The sequence below is a fragment of the Bos taurus genome, chromosome 5 (assembly GCF_002263795.3).
Source record: "Bos taurus isolate L1 Dominette 01449 registration number 42190680 breed Hereford chromosome 5, ARS-UCD2.0, whole genome shotgun sequence".
Lineage (NCBI taxonomy): Eukaryota > Metazoa > Chordata > Mammalia > Artiodactyla > Bovidae > Bos > Bos taurus.
The window spans coordinates 37,219,810-37,238,891 of NC_037332.1; the positions used below are offsets into that span (position 1 = coordinate 37,219,810).

General features: G+C 39.1%; 1 protein-coding gene across 1 annotated transcript in view; it reads left to right on the forward strand.

The window, feature by feature from the left end:
- The first annotated feature begins 525 nt into the window (after positions 1–525).
- LOC786089 (N-acetyltransferase ESCO2) overlaps positions 526–19,082 on the forward strand; it is a 170,438-nt gene continuing 151,881 nt past the window's right edge. The window contains exon 1 of the mRNA XM_024992898.2: positions 526–697. Coding sequence (XP_024848666.1) covers positions 526–697 — 172 coding nt within the window. The remainder of the gene's footprint in view (positions 698–19,082) is intronic.

A 19,082-nucleotide genomic window follows, 5' to 3' on the forward strand; every position in this document is an offset into this window, starting at 1 on the left:
AATTTTCAAAGAAAGAAGGCAAATAATATATTATTAGAATTGGCTGATTTGGTTTCCTAACACTAAAGGGAGAAAATCCTTTGATTACAAAAACTGCTTTACTTTGAAGTGGACAAGAGAGGGCACTCATGTATTTCATATATAATTGTACATAATTTTTTTCAGTTGTTAAAGGGTTGACTTAAACAATCCTTAATACAGTTTTAAAAGGGTTGAAAAATGTAAAAATAATACATAACATTGATACAAACATATTTTTATAAATAAAAGCAAGCAGGAAAAGATAATTTTTGGAAGTTTTCTATACATATAGTTTTAAAGGGACTTTGACTAGCAAATTGAAATAGGAACAAACAAACATAAAAATATTTTTCTACTGAGTTTCATTTTAATTCAATTTGAAATAAGCAAACATTTAAAAATAATGTTAACTTCCCCCCCACCCCAAATAAGAAAGACTTCTTTCAAATTAAAATTAGTCAGATGCTAGATTTTGATTTGAAAAGATGTTCCCTGGCTGATAACATGGAATCAAAATTGCCAAAATTTATAACTGAAAACAGTGGAATGGTCTCAGCTCAGTTCCAAGGAGAGTCCTGCTCCCTTTCCAAGGAGCAACCTAATACCTGCTGTGAACCAGCCCACCGAAGGGAGGCTGGAACCTGGAAGGAGAGCGATGCCTCAGGACAGAAGAGAGGTGAGAGGCAGAGCCTGCTCTGGGTTCTGGCTGCAGCTGTCACTTCTTGCCCCCAGCACCATTCTATTCCGTGTCCAGACCACGTTCCTGCAGACCATCATAGAGTTTTGCATCTGAGTGGATGTTTAGATTTTTCCTGAAATATTTTAGCCATCAAGTATTAAACATAAAATGTGTAACATTTTTCAGAGAGATTTTCCTAGTGGACCTCAGAAGGTAAGGAGCCTGGGGACAGCATCTTTATCCAAAGATCAAAATGTGGGGCAAACAGCCAGAAATATTCAGAAACTTCAAAGCAAAGAAATAAATCAGATTTTTTTTCTTCTTCTAAAGATAAGGGATTAGTCATTAAAATCTTTTCCACAAGTATTTGGTTCAGAGTTGGAGAACAAGTCATAACTTTTGCTGCCTTCAAATATTCTAATGTTTGTGTGCTTTAAAAGTCTTGCCTTTTGTAATGTACTGGAAACCACAGGGAAACAACACTGTCTCCCTAGTCAATTTCAAGTTTTTTTTTTTTTTTTTTAATCAAGACAGAGTGCTTTACAGAGAGGTAGACACATTTGTGAATTTGATCTTGTTGCTCATCGATCCTTACACGCTTCTCTTCAATGGTTGTAATAGCAGCCATTACTTCTGACACATCAATGGGAAATGAGGATTCAGGACAAAAGAGGCGGTAGTGATGTGAAAGCAAGATCCATTTATTCTTTCAGGCTTACAACAATGGGCAGTTCGAAACAGTGACTGAATGAAAGTGAAGTGACTCAACATTTATTGAGAAAGCTTACTGAACATTCATCAAACACACAGGATCAAGAAAACAGTTCTCAAAGAGATATACACAGAATCCCCATGACAGACTCTGTGATCACCATTCTCAAACTTTTTGTCTCAGAACACTTTTACACTCTTAAAAATTATTAAGAACCTTAAACAGCTTATGGGTTATATCACTCTATAGCCAAAAATAAAACATTTATTAATTTATCTTTTAAATAACAGTAGTAAATATTTTCTTATGCAGAATAACTACATTACCCCCAAAATTACAGCTGACCCCTGAACAATGAGGATTTGAATGCACAGGTCCATTTGCATACCAATATTTTTCAACAGGAAATATTATAGTACTACACAGTCTATGGTTGGTTGGTTGAATGCATGAATGCAGAGGAATTACAGATATGGAGTGACTATAAATTACATGAAGGATTAACCTCGACATTTTTCAAAGGCCAGCTGTAGTTATGAGAATACAATTGTTTTACATGTTTTAACATTGTTCTAAAGTTCTGGCTTAATAAACTGGAATTATCTTATCTGAGTCTTTATTAAATCTATTGTGATCTGTGATTTTCACTGCAGTATATGAAGGAAATCTGGTATCAGACAGATGGAAAAGGGAGCAGTATTTTAGTGGCTATTTTTTTAGATCATTGTAATATCCTTCTTTTATACTACCTTAAACTTCAAAAAGTGCTGGTTTCTTAAAGATTAATTGTCATATAGAATCTGAAACCATGTTCATGAAGTTTTTTGTAATCTGTTACATTAGCCTGTCTATACCTTGAATGTATTTTTTATGCATCTGTTTTGTTATATCATAATTTATTACTTGGAATATATTGGTTAATTCTTTTATGTAGATCTTCCAAATGTACAGTGGAAAATCCCACTGTATACTCATGAGAAAATGAGCTTCTAAAGGGAAATATTGTACCAGCATTTTTGCAAAAATTAGGTGACTTCATAGACTCTGAAAATATCTTAGAAAGCACCAGAGGCTTACACTCTTGGAGAAAAGGCTCAATGGCCTTTTTTTTTTTTTTTCCCCCTCTATAGAGTTTAAACTCATTTGTTGCCCTTTTTGCTCTTTCAGATACCCCACTATAACCACTTTGACCTTTCAATTCACCATGTATGCTTTTTCTCATTTCAGAATCTTTGCTAACTTCTAGTCAGCCTTTGCTAAAGTTTTAGGTCAAATGATACATACTTTGCCTAAGAATCTTATTCTCACTTTTCTTAATCAGAGGTGGGTGCTCTGTCCTATAGGTATTAATCAAAGCAATTATTTGTTAATTTTATGAAAATTTGAAATAGAATAAAATCCCTTTGGGGCAAGAATCATGACTGTCTGGATTAGTATGTGCCTTAGTGTATGTCCCTGATAGCTCAGTTGGTAAAGAATTCGCCTGCAATGCAGGAGACTCTGGTTTGATTCATGGATCAGGAAGATCTGCTGGAGAAGGGATAGGCTACCCACTCCAGTATTCTTGGGCTTCCCTTGTGGCTCAGCTGGTAAAGAATCTGCCTGCAATGCGGGAGACCTGGGTTTGATCCCTGGGTTGGGAAGATCACCTAGAGAAGGGAAAGGTTACCCACTGCAGTATTCTGGCCTGGAGAATTCCATGGGTTGCAAAGGGTCAGACACGACTGAGCCAACTTTCATTTGCACTTTAGTGTGTATTAGTCACTCAGTTGTGTCCGACTCTTTGTAACCCCATGGACTGTAGCCCGCCAGGCTCCTCTGTCCATGATATTCTCCAGGCAAGAGTACTGGAGTGGGTAGTCATTCCCTTCTCCAGGGCATCTTCATGACCCAGGGATCAAACCCAGGTCTCCTGCACTGCAGGTGGACTCTTTACCATCTGAGCCACCAAGGAAACTCAGGATGTGACTTACGTTTTTACTACATCTATTCTTTTTCATTTCAAATAATAAACAAGTAATAATACTTTGGGAGTAAAGAGAAAGAGATGATTTTCTGCTGCACTGAATTCTACTACCTTTGGTCTAGTACTGGATTCTTGATATAGCCAAGTACGTTATGTGGGATTTTCTCTTTGTAGGCAAAAGTAATCCCTCTGTTAAATCTTTCCATTCTTCAAGGCACAGGTCAGGTTATATGTCCTCTAATAAAATAAAGAAAAGTGTTTCTAATCAGTTCCATCTAACAATGATTGCTCATTCCTTTGAACATATGTAACCCTGAATACTCATTGGAAGGACTGATGCTGAAGCTCCAATACTTTGGCTACCTGATGCAAAGAGCCAACTCATTGGAAAAAGACCCTGATGCTGGGAAAGATTGAGGTAGAAGGAAAAGAGAGTGACAGAGGATGAGATGGTTGGACTGCATCCCCAATTCAATGGACATGAACTGGTGAGGAACACGAAGGCCTGGCATGCTGCTGTCCATGGAGTACAGAGAGTCAGACACGACTTGGTGACTGAACAACAAAACAATCCTTAAAGTATTTTCATACTGCTCATTTGGCAACTTACCATGTATTCATTACCTTAAAGCAATGGTTAATTTGGGTCCATATTTTCCCTACAAGTAGTGAGCTTCTTGAAAGTAGTAACATGTTCTCTCTATCTTGGGAGCCTCCCTGTACACATTTGGAACTTCCTAGTACACTTCACACTTTTTGACACACAGCAGATGATTAGTAATTGATTTTGACTGATTGACTAATTTGTTATTGGGAATCTTAGACATTTTCTGTAAAGCACCATTCCAGAGTAACATATCATTAATTTTGAATGTGTAGAACAGTCTTATTTTACATTTTATTCTGAGGAACCTGCACCGTGCAAGGCAATAGTTGTCCACATAAGAAGATAAACATATCCTAGTTTAAACTTTTCTTGAGTATACATTCATTAAATGTATTTGTCCCAAATAATGTGTGTTTCTTTCTTTTTTTTTTTTTTGATTACACATCTGATTGTGTAATTGACAGCGGCAAATGACAGAAATTCAAAGTCTTAAGTAAAAGGGAAATTTTTTGGTTCATACAAATATTAAGTCCATGGGTGGAGATGTTTACATTTAAGCCTGATAAAATCCAGAAGCTCAAATAATAATAGAAGCTTATCCATCTCTTGGATCTATCTAAACATCTACTTGTTTTTCATCTCTTTTCCTTCTGATCTCATTCTCTCATACCTTAGTCAAGACCTCAAGGAAATTCAGGTCTCTTTGCTTACAGCCTACAATCCACAAGAAATAAACACACATTCTCTCTAGCTTCTCCAGTTGCAATCTCAGTGGAAGCACTCCGATTGGTTCAGCTTAGATCATGTGACCATCCCTTTTAGACCAATCAGTATAGATAAAATTTTGGACGGCCAAGGTTGGATAACCCCCAGTCTTACACACTTCACTACTTTCATTCTCAGTCTAGCCATAACCAGATGAGATGGAGATGGTACAGAAGCCTAACAGAAATTAAAACGCTAGACAAAAAAAGATTATAAACTATATCAGGATTCAAGATTTCTTTGCAATAAAATAAATTTGTATTTAGTCAAAGCAAGAAGTATTTAAAGTTGGATATAAAGAAAACATTTTATGTTTGGGTTATTAGATAGGGAAAATATTGTATACTTGGAGAGAAAATAACTTCCTCTTTAAAAAATAACAAGATTATAATTTGGGAGAGAAGATACACTTATTTTATCAACACATGAGCTGAGGCTTGAAGGCGTATCATTTACCATTTCAGAATTTCAGTTCCAATAAAGTTAAGAAATTTTATACTATTCTTTTATGGTTCTAGGGAGAATATTAGATAATGTGTTGAAGTACCTAAAATGAACTTGACACATAGCAGTTACTTAATACATGTTAGATTATTATTAGATCCATTATTCTCTACAATATTATTATTTTCTTCTCCTTTTTTCCTTTCTCTCTACTGCAGAAGGTGAGGCATCAGCTGGCCAGTTTGGGGATATTAAAGGTCCAAATTTGCTTTTCCCCACCTGTCCTGTTCACACCTACTCTTAATCATTGCTTTTTAACCTAGGTTACATGTTAAAATTCCTGATGCCCAGGTGCACCATAGACATATTAAAGTCACAATCCAGGATGGGTCTCAAGAGCAGTACTTTTGTAATTTCCTGGAGATTCCAAAATATCGCCAAGGCTGAGAATCATTTTCTTTCAATTCTTCAATTCTTTTGGTATATTACACACATTAATGGTACACTATGCTGTTAACACTTACCAAGTTTTGAGTTATTTCTGCATTAAGCATGTCTTTTATTTTATATATTCTGATGCTCTGACATTCAGATGCTTTGACACGTGGGGCCTTGCTGACCCTGGAGCAAGTGCCTCTCCCAGGTTTAGCCAATTCCTACTGATGGTAAAGAGCTCACCCACAAGAGTACTTTTCACACACAAACCAACCGATCTAGGGTTCACAGCCCAATCACTTCCTTCACACTTGGGCCACCACTCACCTGCTCTAATCAATCCTGGGCAAAGTGCCAGACAACTAGTGATAACTCCCATGTCTTAAATATTCTAAACCATTTCAAACTAGCTAATTTAAGCCTAGTTGTTCCTTCCTGCAGGAGCCACAGTGAAGTCTTTCATCCAGTTTCCTCTCTTCTCACCTCCTCCCTGATTCTTCCTCATGTGGCCCCCCCTGGCCTTGCCTGCCTCCTCTGAAGCAAACCGTGTTTTCAGTGGCAATCATCTCCTAATGATTGGTCTTACTAGCCTCAAATTTGTACTAACAGATGATTGTTCCCTGGACAGCACTGGGATTAAGCACAGATCCTAAAATCCATATATAACTTTACTCTTTGTATCTGAGGTTCCACATTTGCAGTTGCAACCGACCACAGATTTTGTAGAATTGTAGTATTTACTATTGAAAAAAACTGCCTATAGCGGATCCTTACAGTTCAGATTCGTGTTGTTCAAGGGTCAACTGTACTATCTCTAAAAACAGTTTTCCTCAAGCATACTGTGAGCACTTTAAGAGAAGAGATGACCTTTCACATTTTCCTAGTACCCTCCTAGTACTTCATTTAGTGTGGTCAGTGTTAGCTTTTCAATAAATACTTGCTAATTGATTCCATTTAGGACCTTTGTGTTAAATTGAAAATAATTCTCTGGAAAAACACAGATATTTACTTAAATAATGTGAATTGCAATCTACTATAATTCTTTAGGAAAATTGGTGTAAGACCATGTGAAAGATTAAGATTAGAGGCTTTCTAATTAACTCTGTATATTTCTCCCCTTTATATCTTTCATTCATGTTTTTAAAAAGCCAAATGAGGCTCATGACTTGATGTTTTAATAGCCTTTTAAAAACAGGTTCTCACCTGCTTTGAAAACCATATACATGAAGCCAAGAGCAGGTTAAAACCTGGTCACCTCATTAATACCTTTAGTGAGGGTCAAAGGCAGGTTAGGATTCGGTCATCTCATTACTACTTATTTAAGCACCTCAAATTTAGTAGCCAGGGAAGGCATTAATGAGGTGACTGAGTTCTAACCCACTTCTGATGCAAGTAAAGGCACAATGTTTAAGGTAGATGACAACATATTGTGAAAAATGCAACCCAACCAGAGAAATAGTACGGTTGCAAGATTGTTAAGAATAATATTAATACCTTCCTACCATGCTTACCACATTTCATACTTAAATGTATTTTGCTATATTATGGGCTTCCCAAGTGGTACAGATGGTAAAGAATCCACCTGCCAATGCAGGAGACACAGGAAACATAGATTCAATCCCTGAGTTGGGAAGAGCCCCTGGAGTAGGAAATGACAACCCACTCCAGTATTCTTGCCTGGAAAATTTCACGGATAGAGGAGTCTGGCAAGGTCTACAGTCCATGGGGTTGCAGAGTCGGACATGACTGAGCATGCAGTGGCTTGCTGCATTATGTCATTTCATGACACAACAGCTCTGTGTGAAAGGTCCTATTATTATCTTTGACTGGTGAGAACACTGAGACTCAAAGAGGTTAAGTGACTTATCCAAGGTCATACAGCAAATAATTAGCAGAAATGATCTGTCTTCCTTTAGTATCATCACTCTCTATTTGCCCTTCCCTAGCCCTAACTTGGCATCTGGTCCCATCACTTCATGGCAAATAGATGGGGAAACAGTGGAAACAGTGTCAGACTTTATTTTTTGGGGTTCCAAAATCACTGCAGATGGTGACTGCAGCCATGAAATTAAAAGACACTTACTCCTTGGAAGAAAAGTTATGACCAACCTAGATAGCATATTCAAAAGCAGAGACATTACTTTGCCAACAAAGGTCCATCTAGTCAAGCCTATGGTTTTTCCAGTGGTCATGTATGGATGTGAGAGTTGGACTGTGAAGAAAGCTGAGCGCCGAAGAATTGATGCTTTTGAACTGTGGTGCTGGAGAAGACTCTTGAGAGTCCCTTGGACTGCATGGAGATCCAACCAGTCCATTCTGAAAGAGATCAGCCCTGGGATATCTTTGGAGGGAATGATACTGAAGCTGAAACTCCAGTACTTTGGCCACCTCATGCAAAGAGTTGACTCATTGGAAAAGACTCTGATGCTGGGAGGGATTGGGGGCAGGAAGAGAAGGGGACGACAGAGGATGAGATGGCTGGATGACATCACTGACTCGATGGACATGAGTCTGAGTGAACTCCAGGAGTTGGTGATGGACAGAGAGGCCTGGCGTGCTGTGATTCATGGGATTGCAAAGAGTCGGACATGACTGAACGACTGAACTGCACTAAACTGAGCCCTAACTTAATGTTTGCGAAGACTCTCTGGGTGATTTTTCTGAACAGCTGGATGTGAGAAGTATTGAACTTTGGCAGTGCTTTATAAACTGGGGGTCATGACGTACTTGTGTGTAACAAAGTCAACTTGGTGGTTTGAAGCAACTGTGCCAAAATTAAACAAAATGAAATAGAGATTATCAGAGCCTATTATATGCAGTAAGGATAAATATTTTTCAGGAAGCTTTTTTTTTTTTTTAATACATATGTATATACAGGATCTGGATGAACATGAATTTCTTGCTTTGATGATTTTATGGGTTCAAAGCCATTTGAGAGACACTAGCTTGGGGCTTTGAATTGGCAGTAGAAGCTGAAGAGCAGAATACACTGGTCTTGAAGGAGAGGTCTGTATTGTTAGAAGTACCTCCCTAACCATTGTCTCCTTGGAAATCTTTGATGAGGGATGAGGAATCAGTTAAGAGCTGCAGGAATGGGACAGGCTTCTGTAACAGAAAAGGCCTTTAAGAAAAGAATACCTCACTCATTTGTCCTTTAAATGTAGAAGGCCTCATGGTTTTTGTGGTTACATTTCTCAGCTTGTTAGGCTGGAAGTTTTTCAGCTAACATGGCTCATGTAGAGACATGTGACTTTGATTCTTACACGATAAACCTGAGGGAGTCTGCATAGAGCAGGCTTGCTATGAGTTACACTCTAATCCTCTCATGGCAGCAGACAAGATGTTTCCTTATTTTTGCAGCTGCCACTGACTCTGGTTTGGACCAAACCACTATCAGCTGCAGAAATGATACAACTAGGATTTTTAATACTAATAAAACTAATATGGTTCGAGAAGTTGGGCAAAGTAAGTTGTACCAAATGTTACAGTTTGTTTTTTCTGAATAATATTTCTTGGTACGTTGGGAAGTTGGCCTCAATTTGAGCTTTCCTTTGAGGAGTTTCTTTGAATTATTCACATTTGAAAGGGAACAAAACTGAACTTGTAGAACCTGATATGCAAGCCCATACTGTCAAACTTGATGTCGAACAAGGTCACTGTAACTTTAAAACAAAACAATAGTCAAATGCCTTTTATTTACTGCTTCTTAGAAGAAAGGAGAAAATTAAAAGAATTTAAAATGATTTGTATAAAACGGATAAGCAACAAAGATTTACTGTTTAGTGCAGTATCAATATCCTGGAATAAACTATAATGGGAAATAATCTGAAAAATACATAAGAATAATTGAATTATTTTGCTGTAAACTTAAAACTAACACAGTGTTGTAAATTAACTGTACTTCGATTGAAAAAGGAAAATGAAACTCCACCAACAAGCTTTAAAAGAAGAATCAAATGTGATGTTGGGTGTTTACGCTCAGTCTCTTCAGTCATGTCCAGCTCTTTTTCAATCCCACAAACTATAGCCCATCAGGCTCCTTTGTCCATGGGACTCTCCAGGCAAGAATACTGGAGTGGGCTGCTAAGCCCTTCTCAGTGTAGGGCACATTTTACCATTGGTGTTTTCCTGGAGACTCTACTGAAATTCCTCTAAGCATGTTGCCCAATATTTTCTCATCTTGCAAAATAGTATCTTCTCTTCTAGGTTGGCACATGAGCTCAAGACTGCCTACACATGTCCATTCTTATTTACTCATTCTATTAGTGCTAGTGACCAGAACACTTTTTGTCTCCCCAGCAATGCTCCTCCAATGCTACCGATTAAATTGAGGTTTTCAAGTGGAGCCATGAGAGCAAAATATAACATCTTATTCTCATATTTTAAAAATTTTTATTAAAATCTTGACATTTGGTGAAGGATTGCAGTGATCAAAATTAGCCTGATAACTTCCCAGAATGCTTCCTTATCTTATCCTAGATTACATCATACAATTACTGACGGTTTTCTTTCTCAAAGAGAAAAATTGCCAGCAATATCAAGGTACAGAGTGGGACAGGAAATTACTTGGGTGTTATTGAAGGCAGTATCCCTTTGAAGGGGAGTTCTCATAGTTCTGGGTCTGAGGAAAGGCCCCAGTGGAATGCATGTGGTTGCCAGAAGGAAAAGCAATATGAAGACTGTACTCCCTGAGTGGTCAGTTCAGTTCAGTTGCTCAGTCATGTCTGACTCTTTGTGACCCCATGGACTGCAGCACGCCAGGCTTCCTGTCCATCACCAACTCTGGGAGCTTGCTCAAACTCATGTCCATTGACTTGGTGATGCCATCCAACCATCTCACCCTCTGTTATCCCCTTCTCTTCCTGCTTTCAATCTTTCCAATCATCAGAGTCTTTTCCAATGAGTCAGTTCTTTGGCCAAAGTGTTGGAGTTTCAGCTTCAGCATCAGTCCTTCCAATAAATAATCAGGACTGATTTCCTTTAGGATTGACTGGTTTGACCTTCTTGCAGTCCAAGGAACTCTCAAGAGTCTTCTCCAATACCACAGTTCAAAAGCTACCATAAGTGGTAGCTATTAGAAATTTGAGCCAAAAGAAATGAGTGCTTAAAGCTGCATCTTGGAAGCTCATTATGGAGCACTCTTTACCAATTTACAAGAAAATGGAATCATCCCTCACAGCAATGGACAAGTACTATCTGTCAGGATGTCTAAGAGAATTAAACGGCATATGGCAGTCAGGAACAATGAATAGGTGGTTTTATCAGTATAGTGTTCTCTTGTTGTGAGTAAAATGAAGTGAGCCTTTTGTAATAGTCTCTAGAGTTTCTAAACAGTTTAAAAGTGAGTACAATGCTGGACTTCCTGCTAATGTAGCATTTAAGGACCAAAGAAATTATAGAATAAAAGGATTGTGATTGTATTTGTGATTAACTTTACGAAGCTATTTATATTGGGTATGTGTGTGTATTTAACCTTAGTTACCATTCAGAAATATAGAAATAAACTTTATTTATATGACTCATAATTACACTTGAAGAAATAAAGAATGATAGTTTCAAAATGTAATTCTATATCACATTTGTGAGAAAGGTGAAAAAGTCTTATGGCTAAACGTGGATTTTTAAAAATATTGGACTCTTACCTGAAAGATGATGCTGTGAAAGTGCTGCACTCAGTATGCCAGCAAATTTGGAAAACTCAGCAGTAGCCACAGGACTGGAAAAGTTCAGTTTTCATTCCAATCCCTAAGAAAGGCAATGCCAAAGAATGCTCAGACTACCACACAATTGCACTCATCTCACACGCTAGCAAAGTAATGCTCAAAATTCTCCAAGCCAGGCTTCAGCAATACGTGAACCATGAACTTCCAGATGTTCAAGCTGGTTTTAGAAAAGGCAGAGGAACCAGAGACCAAATTGCCAATATCCACTGGATCATTGAAAAAGCAAGAGAGTTCCAGAAAAACATCTATTTTTGCTTTATTGATTATGCCAAAGCCTTTGATTGTGTGGCTCACAAGAAACTGTGGAAATTCTGAAAGAGATGGGAATACAGACCACCTGACCTGCCTCTTGAGAAACCTATATGCAGGTCAGGAAGCAACAGTTAGAACTGGACATGGAACACCAGACTGGTTCCAAATAGGAAAAGGAGTATGTCAAGGCTGTATATTGTCACCCTGCTTATTCAACTTCTATGCAGAGTACATCATGAGAAATGCTGCGCTGGAAGAAGCACAAGCTGGAATCAAGATTGCTGGGAGAAATATCAATAACCTCAGATATGCAGATGACACCACCCTTATGGCAGAAGGTGAAGAGGAACTAAAAAGCCTGTTGATGAAGGTGAAAGAGGAGAGTGAAAAAGTTGGCTTAAAACTCAACATTCAGAAAATGAAGATCATGGCATCTGGTTCCATCACTTCATGGGAAATAGATGGGGAAACAGTGGAAACAGTGTCAGACTTTATTTTTTTGGGCTCCAAAATCACTGCAGATGATGACTGCAGCCACGAAATTAAAAGACGCTCACTCCTTGGAAGAAAAGTTATGACCAACCTAGATAGCATATTCAAAAGCAGACATTGCTTTGTCAACAAAGGTCCATCTAGTCAAGGCTATGGTTTTTCCAGTGGTCATGTATGGATGTGAGAGTTGGACTGTGAAGAAAGCTGAGCACTGAAGAATTGATGCTTTTGAACTGTGGTGTTGGAGAAGACTCTTGAGAGTCCCTTGGACTGCAAGGAGATCCAACCAGTCCATTCTGCAGGAGATCAGCCCTGAGATTTCTTTGGAAGGAATGATGCTAAAGCTGAAATTCCAGTACTTTGGCCACCTCATGGGAAGAGTTGACTCATTGGAAAAGACTGGGAGGGATTGGGGGCAGGAGGAGAAGGCGACGACAGAGGATGAGATGGCTGGATGGCACCACTGACTGGATGGACATGAGTCTTAGTGAACTCCAGGAGTTGATGATGGACAGGGAGGCCTGGAGTGCTGTGATTCATGGAGTCACAAAGAGTCAGACACGACTGAACGACTGAACTGAACTGTCCATGAGAATTGCTGAATCATCACTCAGCTACCTGAGAAAAGTTTTGTCAGAGCAGAGAGCATGTAGGGGAGCCTGCTGCTGCTGCTGCTCCTGCCACTGCTGCCGCTGCTGCTGCTAAGTCGCTTCAGTTGTGTCCGACTCTGTGCGACCCCAGAGACAGCAGCCCACCAGGCTCCCCCATCCCTGGGATTCTCCAGGCAAGAACACTGGAGTGGGTTGCCACTTCCTTCTCCAATGCATGAAAATGAAAAGTCAAAGTGAAGTCGCTCAGTCGTGTCCGACCCTCAGCAACCCCATGGACTGCAGTCTACCAGGCTCCTCTGTCCGTGGGATTTTTCAGGCAAGAATACTGGAGTGGGGTGCCATTGCCTTCTCCAAGGGGAGCCTGCAGTTTGCTGGAAATCTGATTTCCATGGGACAGAAGGAAGATGAAGAGCTCGCAGTAGTCAATATGTTTGACATTTCTAGAAACTTCATCATCAGAGAAGAAGCTATTAATGTATGAAAATTATTTCATAAAAAGAAATGCACTTAGATTTTTCTCAGGGTAAAAAACATTGCCAAACATTGCCAGATGCAACAGTAAATAGTCTGTAGATGAAAGACACCTGAGCAAGGAGGGAGGTGAAAGAGAGAATTGGGAACAGGTGGTCAAAGAAGAGTTTTAAGACCACAGCTTAGGAAACTGGGAGCCTGGAGGAGGGGTCTGAGACACCACCACTGATGCTCATGACATTCTCTCCTAGGAAGGGAACTGGGGGGTAATGTCAACGGAACAAAACATTATCATAATAGCCAACTGCTGCCTTCAAAAACCAAAAGCAAACAGATGTCCACATCTGAAAGTGAAGCAACCATCTTGTGTCTTATTCCCATTTTCACTCTCCTGTTAATTCAGTCCCAGTAGAGTATCCTAGGTTGCATCTTTTTCCCTTTGAGCACTTTGAATATATCATACCATTCCCTTCTGGCCCACAAAGTGTGTGCAGAAAAATCAGCTATTATCCTTGCAGTCATTTCCTTGGATAAGACTCTTTGTTCTACTCTTGCTGCCTTTAGAATTTCCTCTTAACGTTGTAGAATTTCCTCTTATCACTTTAATTATGATGTGTCTTGGTGAGGGTATGTTTTGTTTCACCTTATTTGGGACCTTCTGTCCTTCCTATACATAGATATATGTTTCTTCTTCAGGTTTGGGAAGTTTTCAGCCATAATTTTATCAGATACAGTTTCAACCCTTTTTCTCTCTATTCTTCTTCTGAAACCCCTGTAATGTGAATATGTTTATTTATAATAATGATGTGAATATGCTTAATTTTGGAGAAGGCAATGGCACCCCACTCCAGTACTCTTGCCTGGAAAATCCCATGGATGGAGGAGCCTGGAAGGCTGCAGTCCATGGGGTCGCTGAGGGTCCGATACCACTGAGCGCCTTCAATTTCACTTTTCACTTTCCTGCATTGGAGAAGGAAATGGCAACCCACTCTGGTGTTCTTGCCTGGAGAATCCCAGAGACGGTGGAGCCTGGTGGGCTGCTGTCTATGGGGTTGCACAGAGTTGGACATGACTGAAGTGACTTAGCAGCAGCATGCTTAATTTCCCACAAGTCCCTGAAAATGTTCTCATTTTATGAATCTGTTTTCCTTTTTCCAGATCCAAATGGGCAACTTTCATATTTTATCTTCCAGATCACTTATGCATTCTGTATCACCTCAGTGCACTTCAGTTCAGTTGCTCAGTCATGTCTGACGCTTTGCGAATCCACAGACTACAGCACACCAGGCCTCCCTGTCAATTAGCAACTCCCAGATTTTACCTAAACTTATGTCCATTGAGTCCATGATGCCATCCAACCATCTCATTCTCTGTTGTCCCCTTCTCCTGCTGCCTTCAATCTTTCCCAGCATCAGGGTCTTTTCCAATGAGTCAGTTCTTCACATCAGGTGGCCAAAGTATTGGAGTTTCAGCTTCAACATCAGTCCTTCCAATGAACACTCAGGACTGATCTACTTCAGGATGGACTGATTGGATCTCTTTGCAGTCCAAGGGACTCAAAAGTCTTCTCCAACACCAAAGTTCAAAAGCATCAATTCTTTGGTGCTCAGCTTTCTTCACAGTCCAACTCTCACATCCATACATGACTACTGGAAAAACCATAGCTTTGACTAAATGGACCTTTGCTGGAAAAGTTATGTGTCTGCTTTTTAATATGCTATCTAGGATGGTCATAACTTTCCTTCCAAGGAGTAAGCGTCTTTTAATTTAATGGCTGCAATCACCATCTGCAATGATATTGGAGCCCCCCAAAATAAAGTCTGTCACTGTTTCCACTGTTTCCCCATCTATTTGCCATGAAGTGATGGGACCAGATGCCATGATCTTCGTTTTCTGAATGTTGAGCTTTAAGCCAACTTTTTCACTCTCCTCTTTCACTTTCATCAAGAGGCTCTTTAGTTCTCCTTTGCTTTCTGCCATAAGTGTGGTGTCATCTGCATATCTGAGGTTATTGATATTTCTCCCGGCAATCTTGATTCCAGCTTGTGCTTCAACCAGCCCAGCATTTCTCATGATGTACTCTGCATATAAGTTAAATAAGCAGGGTGACAATATACAGCCTTGACGTACTCCTTTTCCTATTTGGAACCAGTCTGCTGTTCCATGTCCAGTTCTAGCTGTTGCTTCCTGACCGACATACAGATTTCTCAAGAGGCAGGTCAGGTGGTCTGGTATTCCCATCTCTTGAATTTTCTACAGTTTCTTGTGATCCACACACTCAAAGGCTTTGGCACAGTCAATAAAGCAGAAATAGATGTTTTTCAGGAACTCTCCTGCTTTTTTGATGATACAGCAGATGTTGGCAACTTGATCTCCCGTTCCTCTGTCTTTATAAAACCACCTTGAACATCTGGTAGTTCACGGTTCATAAATCACTGAAGTCTGACTTGGAGAATTTTGAGCATTACTTTATTACCGTGTGAGATGAGTGCAATTGTGCAGTAGTTTGAGCATTCTTTGGCATTGCCTTTCTTAGGGATTGGAATTAAAACCGACCTTTTCCAGTACTGTGGCCACTGCTGAGTTTTCCAAATTTGCTGGCATATTGAGTGTAGCACTTTCATCTTTTAGGATTTGAGATAGCTCAACTGGTGTATCATCACCTCCACTAGCTTTATTCATAGTGATGCTTCCTAAGGCCCATTTGACTTCACATTCCAGGATGTCTGGCTCTAGGTGAGTGATCACACCATCGTGATCATCTGGGTCATGAGCTCTTTTTTGTAGAGTTCTTCTGTGTATTCTTGCCACCTCTTCTTAATATCTTCTGCTTCTGTTCAGATCAGATCAGAGTTAGGTCCATACAATTTCTGTCCTGTATTACGTATCACCTAGTCTGCTTTAAGTGTTTTATTGTGTTTTTCATTTCAGTTTTTGTATTCTTCAGTTCTGACTTTATCTTTATATATATATATATATATATATATATATATATATTTTCTAGTTCCTTGTTAAAATTCTCCCTGTATTTGTTTATTCTTTCCCCTAATTCACTTAGCATTTTTATTACTAATGTTTTGAATTCTTCATCTGGTATTTTACTTTTGTTGTTTTTTTCAGAGGTTTTCTTTTTCTTTCAGTTGAGATAAATTCTTGTCTTCTCATTTTGCTTAACTTTCTGTTCTTTTTGAAATTAGGTGATAGGATTTCCTATGGCAGTCTTGTCCTTATGTGGGTGCATCCTTATACAGTCTCCATGTACCCAGTGACTTTAGTGGCAGAGCTGGATTTGACATGAACACAAGCCATATTCATTCTCCGGCTCTTCTGCCATCTATCACCTTGGTAGGAGGTCGGCCCGGAGAAGCATGGGTTAGGAACTCTCTTTAGAGAGTGAGGTTTTAGCTTGAACTTCTCCTCTCCTCAATGGCCATCACTACCCTATCAGGGGCAGCATGGACCTCAAGTTATTGAAGCAGCAGCCATGAGGTTCAGGTCTGAGCTGGGTCCATTCCCTTTAAGAGTGTGTCCCCTCACCCCTTTCCCTCTTGGTTCTCATAGGTTTGTTCTGTACATTTGAATCTCTCTTTCTGCATTGCAAATGAGTTCATCTCTAGATTTTTCTAGATTCTGCATATAAGCAATTCTTCATATAACAAAAACAATATTTGTTTTTCTCTTTCTGACTTACTTCATTCTGCATGATAATTTCTAGGCCTATTCACATCTCTGCAAATTGCATTGTGGAAATTAGGACTGTACTGTTTTGAACAAAAATAATTTTACTTCTGCATTCCCAATCCATCTAGACTTCCAGAACAGTATTGGATGAAAAGGATAAGAGTCAGCTTCCTTTATCTGTTCCTTATTATAGAAAAAAGCCATTAAGTATAATGTTGTGGATTTATGTTCGATGGCTTTTATCAATTTTAGGAAGTTCCTTTAGGAAGTTCCCTTTCCTAAGATTTTGTATCATGAATGAATGCTGAATTTTGCCAAAAGGTTTTTATGTGTTTACTTAGAAGATAATATTTTTTCTTCTTCAGTTTGCTAAAATGTTAAATTGCATTGATTGTTCATCACCTTATAAAACTATCCCTAGGATGAACCCTACTTAGTAGTATTAAAACTAGTTTCTGGATTCTTTTTTTATTTTTATTTTTTTATTTTTAAACTTTACATAATTGTATTAGTTTTGCCAAATATCAAAATGAATCCGCCACAGGTATACATGTGTTCCCCATCCTGAGCCCTCCTCCCTCCTCCCTCCCCATACCATCCCTCTGGGTCATCCCAGTGCACCAGCCCCAAGCATCCAGTATCGTGCACCGAACCTGGACTGGCATCTCATTTCATACATGATATTTTACATGTTTCATTGCCATTCTCCCAAATCTTCCCACCCTCTCCCTCTCCCATAGCGTCCATTAGACTGTTCTATACATCAGTGTCTCTTTTGCTGTCTCGTACACAGGGTTATTGTTACCATCTTTCTAAATTCCATATATATGTGTTATTATACTGCATTGGTGTTTTTCCTTCTGGCTTACTTCACTCTGTATAGTAGGCTCCAGTTTCATCCACCTCATAAGAACTGATTCAAATGTTTTCTTTTTAATGGCTGAGTAATATTCCATTGTGTAATTGTACCACAGCTTTCTTATCCATTCATCTGCTGATGGACATCTAGGTTGTTTCCATGTCCTGGCTATTATAAACAGTGCTGCGATGAACATTGGGGTACACGTGTCTCTTTCCCTTCTGGTTTCCTCAGTGTGTATGCCCAGCAGTGGGGTTGCTGGATCATAAGGCAGTTCTATTTCCAGTTTTTTAAGGAATCTCCACACTGTTCTCCATAGCGGCTGTACTAGTTTGCATTCCCACCAACAGTGTAAGAGGGTTCCCTTTTCTCCACACCCTCTCCAGCATTTATTATTTGTAGACTTTTGGATCGCAGCCATTCTGACTGGTGTGAAATGGTACCTCATAGTGGTTTTGATTTGCATTTCTCTGATAATGAGTGATGTTGAGCATCTTTTCATGTGTTTGTTAGCCATCTGTATGTCTTCTTTGGAGAAATGTCTATTTAGTTTTTTGGCCCATTTTTTGATTGGGTCGTTTATTTTTCTGGAGTTGAGCTATAGAAGTTGCTTGTATATTTTTGAGATTAGTTGTTTGTCAGTTGCTTCATTTGCTATTATTTTCTCCCATTCTGAAGGCTGCCTTTTCACCTTGCTAATAGTTTCCTTTGATGTGCAGAAGCTTTTAAGGTTAATTAGGTCCCATTTGTTTATTTTTGCTTTTATTTCCAATATTCTGGGAGGTGGGTCATAGAGGATCCTGCTGTGATGTATGTCAGAGAGTGTTTTGCCTATGTTCTCCTCTAGGAGTTTTATAGTTTCTGGTCTTACGTTTAGATCTTTAATCCACTTTGAGTTTATTTTTGTGTATGGTGTTAGAAAGTGTTCTAGTTTCATTCTTTTACAAGTGGTTGACCGGTTTCCCCAGCACCACTTGTTAAAGAGATTGTCTTTAATCCATTGTATATTCTTGCCTCCTTTGTCAAAGATAAGGTGTCCATATGTGCGTGGATTTATCTCTGGGCTTTCTATTTTGTTCCATTGATCTATATTTCTGTCTTTGTGCCAGCATCACCCTAATACCAAAACCTGACAAAGATCCCACAAAAAAAGAAAACTACAGGCCAATATCACTGATGAACATAGATGCAAAAATCCTTAACAAAATTCTAGCAATCAGAATCCAACAACACATTAAAAAGATCATACACCATGACCAAATGGGCTTTATCCCAGGGATGCAAGGATTCTTCAATATCCGCAAATTAATCAATGTAATACACTACATTAACAAATTGAAAAATAAAAACCATATGATTATCTC